The sequence below is a fragment of the Crocodylus porosus genome, unplaced genomic scaffold (genome assembly GCF_001723895.1).
Source record: "Crocodylus porosus isolate Cpor-Errol unplaced genomic scaffold, CroPor_comp1, whole genome shotgun sequence".
Lineage (NCBI taxonomy): Eukaryota > Metazoa > Chordata > Crocodylia > Crocodylidae > Crocodylus > Crocodylus porosus.
Genome location: NW_017728917.1, coordinates 9,580,165 through 9,588,162, shown reverse-complemented (window position 1 = coordinate 9,588,162; position 7,998 = coordinate 9,580,165). Strand labels below are relative to the sequence as shown.

General features: G+C 42.6%; 1 protein-coding gene across 9 annotated transcripts in view; it reads left to right on the top strand.

Moving 5' to 3' along the window:
* The window catches only part of MITF (melanogenesis associated transcription factor), a 120,430-nt gene that overhangs the window by 56,204 nt on the left and 56,228 nt on the right, over positions 1-7,998 (top strand). The window contains exon 1 of one of the 9 annotated variants that reach the window (XM_019536660.1): positions 896-1,105. The exons of 6 other annotated variants lie outside the window; for them this stretch is intronic. In XM_019536660.1, coding sequence (XP_019392205.1) covers positions 1,050-1,105 — 56 coding nt within the window. In that variant the 5' untranslated portion in view covers positions 896-1,049. Of the gene's footprint in view, positions 1-895; positions 1,148-7,998 lie in introns of those variants that run through there. 2 more of the 9 variants (XM_019536659.1, XM_019536665.1) reach the window with 2 other exon arrangements.

The window sequence follows — 7,998 nt, the reverse complement described above, 5'->3', positions numbered from 1 at the left end:
ACATAAGTCCTGTGCACATAAACCAGTTTCAAAATGGCTGAAACTGGTTTAAGATAAATCGGGTTGAATGTAGTATCAGACTTAACTTATTTGGGGGTTGGGGCTGGGGATACAGCCCAGTCTGTGGGGGAGGGGGGCTGCCCCTCCCCCCCACCCAGCAAATCCCAGCTGGGGTGTGGGGCCAGGGAGGTGGGTTAAATACCCTTTCCCCTGCTCAAACAAACTGGCTGCAACTGTGGACTGCAAATCCCAGAGGCACCTGAAAGCAGGAAGTAGTAATGAGCAACCCTGCAGAGTCCTGCTGTTGTAATCCTGGACTGCAAATCCCAGAGACCTTGGGGGCAGCACATAGTCAGAGAGCTGTGCTCTAGTGGCTCAGGCCAGGAGCCAGGGGCTGCTGCAGGCACGTGGCTGCCTTTCCTGAATCGAAGGTAAATTTCTGTTCCCTTCTGTTTCAGTTTAATCTGTGCAGTTTAGACTAACCTGGAAAGCCTGAATGGATTCAGCCTTGGGCTTTTTGACTGTCTGTACTTAACCCTAAAGTTTCATTGCACTCCATGGGTCGGGAAACGAGAATAAAACTGCTAGCGTGCGGGTTTTAGAGCATTGGAGCCCCGTCCTGCTAACTCCATGCTTGTGTTTCATGAATTGTCATCACAGTAAGTGCATCTCCTCTCTGTTCTGGTCTGCCGCAGCCAAACCCTTTTTGTACTGCCGATGAACAAGTTGAGGGAAGTAAGTCTAATGCCCTGAGCAGGACCTTGATTCCAAACGTCTTCGCTTCTGTTTCTGCTTGGCGGCCTCCCACAGAGCATGCTTTGCTGTGTCAAGCTGCACTCCTCTCCAGGTAGGCGCTGGATTGAACAGGTCTGCTAGTGCAGACAGACACCAGGGCTCCACTCAAGCGCGGAGCTGTGCTTGGATTGGAGTTGCCACGGTCTTATCTGGAGCCACCCCTAGAGACGCATCCCTTGCCAGGACTCGAGTTTGACTTTCACTCTTCTCCAAGGGCTTGCAGAGCACCTTTAAAAGGGGAGGGGGGAGGAAAGATGGAAGCTCTTAGAGTTCAGATGTTCATGCCCTGCTCCTTTGAAAGCTTGTATCTGTAAGTGCCACTTTATTTGGGAATCAGCACTCTGAACAAATGGTATGATTGGGCTTTATTGTAATGATTTTATTCTGCGAGTTAAAAATACTGTGCTTGTTGACTTGTCATTATCTTAAAGCTACAACAGCTGTGTGTGACTGCCTACGATAAAGATAGAAACGTTTAGGAGGGGAAGCAGAAACACTCTTTAAAAAAAAAAAACTTGAAGTTTTTAATGCTAAATGAATGGGGATAAAAATAAAAGTAGCGTTTCTGGTTTTGTTTATACGCTGGTTAATGCCTCAATGTAAGCACATGTAGAAGAAATGTTCTTTGTGGAATCTCCTTGGCATTGTATAGCTTACCTTGCTTTCCTTTCCTTTCCTCCCTCCAGATTAAAATGGGGCAACAAAAATATTTCAGTGTATCATTTTCTACTGATTTTATTATTTTAACTAATGTATTCAAAAAGTCCTTTCCTCGGTATATTGAAGTGACAGTCCTACTTTCTAGTGGATACATTAAAAAAAAAAAATCCTTTTATTACTGTAACCTTTGCAGCTTTTAGTTGTATCTTCCTTTTTGCATTTACCTTGCAACTCAGTGAAATGGTGATCAAGCTTTTCCAAACAGTACCTAAAGCTGTGTCCCCAAGTGAATAAGCATTCAAGCAAATCAACTTATAGCATTTTATTAAGTCAAGACTCATGCAAAAACCACCTCCAGAGCTTAATAATTATTTACTGAATGTTCTTGGGTCATGAGAGAGGTTTTCATTAAGTTGGAAATGCATTATGCTCACTAGCTTGTGAAGGTGTGTTTAAAGACGGGGGAAAAAACGGAAAAATACTAAATGGTGCACAACTGCTTGCGGAATTTTAATTAAAAAATCTATGCTTAACAGACTCTTGAATTGGCGGGTTCCGTCTTTTAATTAAACAATTATGATGCGATGAACTTCTTGTTGCAATCAAAATTAATTTTTTTTATCAACACTTAATTCTTGCATTGCCAACTTTTTTTTTTGTCTCTTCCTGGACACTTTTTGAAGGATGCTTTTTATATTAACTTTGTACCATCTGACAAAATGCACTTGGGGTGGAACACACTTGTTTGAGTGTATTGTTGCAAATATGCCTAGTGTTGGATTTAATCTTAAATGCTGATGCTGGAGGGAAAAGGGGTCAGAGCAAGAGGAGTTTGAGAAAAGTAAAGAAAGGATTGAAGGAGAAAAATGTGTTAGGTCGGTGACGAAGCAAGTGCCGCGGCAAGTGGCATTATCTCCAAGGACATACGTCACTGGTAGATGTGGAAACTGTACTGCTACTTTGAAGTAAAACATTTTGAAATGCAGTAGCGACAAAAAAATAGCGTGTAGACTTTATCAGCCATTATAATAGAGTAGTTTTACCAGGTTTGCTGTTCTGTCCTTGGCAGGAAAGGACGGAGCTGCATGCCAAGACCTTTTTTTCCCACATTGATACTTTGAGCTCTGCCAGCCAATGGGAATGGTGAAAGGAAGTGTCACTTGGCACCCCCGATCATTTATTAAGGTTTGGAATGAAGTACAAAGTGCTGCGAGTGGAGCACAGCGTGGAAATTTTAGTGTAGGTAACCACAATAGTGGTCTGCTGAACTAAAAACAGCAAGGAGGAGCCTTTTTTTTTTTTTTAATCTTCCCCCCCCCCCCACACTTTTTTTTTCCATGGGGCACCCTTGCTTAGTTAAGCAGCAGAGCCACTGGCTGCTCATAATGAAACCTCTGCATATACCTTTGTGTGTACTAAGTAATAAGAAGTTCCTGTGAAGCTTTCTTTTTCTCCTACGTAGAAAGAAACTGTAAGATGGTCTGTGTAAACTTTTCGATAACTGACGTTTTAACTTGCCCCTATGAAACTTTGCAGGTACATAATTAGCCTCTTTTTTTTTTTTAACATGTTCTTCTGATAGAACCTGTGAATGAAGCAAAGTATTGAGCTGAAAAGCTGCCAGTCTTGGATCTCTTAAAGTTTTTAAATTAAGCAACAAGGGGTGCATGAACAATATACGTGGATATCCCTCACGTACTTTGTCCACAGCACAAAGGAGTGTGGTTACTACACGTAAGCTGCCAAACACCAGTTTTCAGACATTGCATTCTTTTGCGCCTGGCTTTCCTAAAGGAACTTCAGGTCAGCTGGCATCTTCACAGTGCAAAATCCTAGACACTTCTGCTGCTTCTGTTAGCTTTTATTTGCTAGCCTTAAAGTCCCTGGCCAGATGATACCTCTTAATTCCAAACCAATTCTTAATTTTTGGGGAATGGCAGGTTACTTTGTGCTTGTGGTCCCCTTGCTAGCATAGCTTTTAGTGCTGTTAGTGTGGTTCTTGAGAGCCTTCTATCCTGCTCCTGGGCAGTGGGGAGGCTCTGCCTCTGCCTCCTGCCAAGCAAGCTGTTTTATAGCATCTTTATTACTCCACTCCCATCCCCTCCTCCCAGATTTTGAGCAAGGGCAGTTCAGTCACCTGTCCTGTTCTCAAAGCCACTGCCTGCCCTTTCCCAGGTCTTGCAGGGGTGGGTTACGTTTCAGCCTTTCCAATTTATGTTTGAACAAAATTCTATTGCTGCTTTTGCCTGGATTAATAGATCAGCATGGAGGTATACCATGTTGCCGATGAAGTGGCTTCTTCTGTACTTGGATCTCTCAAGGTCATTTAATTTTTTTTTTCCCCTCCCCTTTAAAGACTGATTCTGTTCATCTCCTGCTTTTTAAACTAAGCCGTTTGGAAGGTAAGGTGCTAGATCCCAGATTAACTCATTGGTCTGGAGCTGTTGTAGAGCAGGGTGCAGTTTTATCTTCCAGCATTCAAACACATGCAGTGTTTTGACACTCCAAATATAACAACAGTAACTTCTTTTTTCCCTAGACCAGCTTCTTGTTCTGTTGATCAACTCCTTTTTATTTTAATAGGATGAGAGATTAAATTGCAGCATTTTAGGGGATCCTTTTAACACTCGTGCTCTCTTTTTTTTTCTTTTGTACCAGAACCTTTTCATACTTGCTGGGCACATCTACACATTCATTAATGGGCTTTTGCTACTGTATATTAAATTTAGTACCTCACATTAGAGGTAGTAAATAAAATGTGCATTAGGCTGCCTTAATGTGTAGTAGCGCAAGTGCACACTTTTTAGTGACACTTAATGAGCAGTAGCCTATTTTTACTGCACATTAGTTTATTAGCGTGCTTTTTTGACGTGACACTTTAATGCACGGTAAAATAGCCTCCCGCACATGTGTAATGCACCTGCTGGGTAGCAAACCCAATTAAAAACTAAAATTGCGTGCATGTCTCCATGACTGCTCAGTTTGAACCAGACTAGACTAGCACTGTATTTTGGGTAGGATCCACCCATAATCTAGAGTTTTCACCTGGTTTCATTCTGGGGAAATAAAACGCATCAAATTTTTTGGTTTAAGGTTTTGAATGAATTCACAGCTGAACATCAGAGTTAGCATGTGAAATGAGGGTGGGTGAGTGGGGAGTAGCAACTGTTTGCTGTAACTATTGTCTCTTAAACTTTGCTTCAGATCATGCTTTGGGCAAGGAAAAAGAAATGGAGTGGCGAAAGCTGGGGCTTGAAACTTTGATCCTGTCACTTCTAAGTTGTGGGACAAGTTGGGAACTAAAAGTGCATTGTCTGACTTAAAGTTTTAGCTACGTTTCTTGATAACGAGTGGATGGAGACTTGAGTGATCCCTTTCACATGTCACCTTGCTCCAAGTGACGATCACAGGGATGTCCTTCATGGGTATCTCTTGGCTAGGTTTTTAGGATTATGATGACCATCTTCCACCTCCATTCTGCTATCAGTCATTTTGCATGCATGGATCAACTCTTCTATAAAGGGCTTCCCAGACTTGTGTGCCCCCTTAATTCTTCAAATGAGACAGACGATTAACTAAAGTTTTGTTGCAAATTTAGATTTTTGTAAGTGGGGTTTTATGAACACTCGGGCTTCTAGTAATATATAGAAGCTATGGATATATAACATTTCTTGAGAGGTTTTTTATCAAAGAAACTCATCTAATCCAAAACTGTTTTGCAAGCCAGTCTGCAAACAAAATTGACTTGTTATTGAGTAGCATTTTCTATCTAAACTGAGAAAAATATCTGTATCTAAAACCAACAGATCATTGAGAGATTGAATGTAGGGCTTAATGATGTTGTGTTATCAGTAAGAGTTAAGAGAACTTTTTATTTTCAGAATAATATAACTTAATCTGACTAGTGTGTTTTCCAAACAAAGTCCATGTATAGGCGGTGATATGTACAGTTACTAAAATCTTCTAAAAAGAGAACAGACTTTGAACTCAATAAAATTTCGTGATTATAGGCATGACTCCATCTAGACTGGCTCTGTATCATGTATTACACTTGCAGGGAAGTACCTAATAATTGCAGTATTGCCTATTGCTCATCTAAATACTGTATCCTGGAGTTTACGCCTCCTGTGTTTATTGATTTCATGATCACACCTAGAATACAAGATAAGTTTGTTTTTTTTTTATTTAGTTTGATTTTATGTTGTATTGTGGTCAGTCATGTGGGCCTCAGGAATGAATATGCTTAACTCAGTGCCAGTTTTGAGAGACCCAAAGAGCTGGTTCAGATGGTCAGGACTGCTGAAGAAATGAATTTGCAAAGCCCCTCCATGGTCTGTGGCAAGCTGAAAGCTTGGAGCCAGTTGCACACTTTTCAGCCATCTGCTTTGATGAAGAATTTTGTGTGTTGACTAACCAGATTTTTTTTAATTAATTTTTTTCTTACCCTTGGGAGAGGGGAGGACAAAACTGTTGGTCGAATGTTGTTCAGGGAGAGTGGAAATGGAGGCATTGGACTACCTCTCCTGTTTATCACCCTGCACCTTGCTGTGGGTTATGCTGAAGGAGTGTGCAGATGAACTGTGGGTAGGGTAGATGCTTGTATTTCTTATAAAGCACCCATCCACCGACAGGTTTAGAAAGTGGGATCCATGCACTCTACTTGCTGCTCTGGACAGACTGCAAGTTGCATTTCAAATTGGCACCAAATGCAAAGCTTAGAGGACACTTCCACCCTTAACAAATATTGTAACATGTTGTTGTTGAGTTAATCGGTCCTTAGGGGAAACCTGAGGAGGCTCCTTCAGGAATTTTCAGTTGGACTCTGCTGCTTTCTCCTGTCCCTGGGAGCGAATACGAGACCATAGCTGTTTCCATGGGGGAACAAAGTGTAGGTATTTCTGCTATACCTGTTCCCTTTGGCTTGAAGAAATCTTGCAGAAGTTTCAAAGCACCTAATGCAGTGGTACTCAACCTTTTTTAGCTTGTTGGGCTAGATTGGTCATCCATCTGCAGGCTTGATCCAGCTGGTCTCTCCAGTCCAGGCCCTGGGTGAGCATAGCAGGGACTGCCGTATGGGTTGGTGTGGACAGGCCTGTTCCGGTGCAGCCCTGCACGGTTTGATTCGGCTCCATGGAGGGGAAGGGGATGTAGCCTGCATGGGAGTGGGGCGGGAAAGGGAGATATGGCCAGGCCCCAACCGAGCCCCACGGGAGAAGGAGGTGGGTCCTGTAAAAAATTATCAATCTAGATATTCATAACGCAAAGATGACACCTCTGAATGCTGAACTAACAAGCACGCCCCACACACTGTTGTCCGCTTCAACACACAGGTGCGTTGTACAGTTGTGCAATTATTTGCCAGTCCTGTTGGCATTCTCTCCAAAAGTTTGTGGGCCTTTTCAAGCTATTTGTCCAAGCAGTTGAGGCAAAACAGCAGTTGGTGATCCTGAGACTTCCAGCCCTTTAAGGAGTTTAGTGAAGTGTAGCTTGGACGCTCTCTCTGCACTCTTTCCTTTGTGCAGCACCCACCTGTATTGTAGACAAAAGCTTATTTCACTGAAGAACAAGCACCGTGATGAATCTAGGTACGATTATGATGATGACATAGATGATGATAAATGACCACGCTGGAGTTGCCGACACTGGCTGTGCTTGGATCTTGTAATATTGCTCACGATGATGTCCTATATCTGCAGCGCACCTTTCTTTAATTTTAATCCCATGCAGACGGGATCTCTCTCACCCCCCACCCCCCACCTGGCAGATCTTGGTTCCTGCAGCCCCAAGCCTTCCTAGCTAAGACAGGGCTCCCTCTTTCTTTAATTTTAATTCTTTCTTGCTTGAATTTTGACTTTTTAAGGAAATGTGTTTTTTAACCTGGGCTGCTTTGCCTGTAGTCTTGTGAGCTAAGCAGGTCAATAAAAGGCCCTTTTCCACCTGGTGGCACTAAGGGTTAGCACTGAGAAGTGACTGGATATTGTACTGCAGAAGTACCATCTTCCTGATGGGGCTGATGCATCTTTACTAGTCCTAGCTTCTTGCTTTGCTCTTGGCAAAGACTGCTGCATTCCCTCCTCCCCCTGGCCCATTTTGAAGTCTAGATTTGATTTGCTTCTGGTTATGCGAGAGGACAGCAGGACTCTCACTTCAGCAAATATGAGCAGTATCAGTTGGTTCTCTTCGCTTCCCAAAATCATACTCTTCTCTTGCCAGATTAAAGTAGAAATCTTTGGGCTCTGACTCGGCATGGAATATTTTAGTTTAAATAAAACCCACTTCAAAAAGTTGCTCATGCCTGGGGAAGGTAACCAGACCAGAACAGAAAACTGCTGCAGCCCAGACTTTCATTTGGTTTGAGCTCCACAGTCTGCCCAGTGACAGGACACTGGTTTTGGAAGCAACTATTTTGGTTCCCCATAGTATGAAGCTGTTTTGTGCATGAGTAACTGAGCGTCGTGTCTTCCTTGCTCGCTAAAATCTACTGCTTCTAAAACTGTTTCTGGCTTCTTTTTAGCTTTGAGGAAGGCCAGAATATTTTGTAAT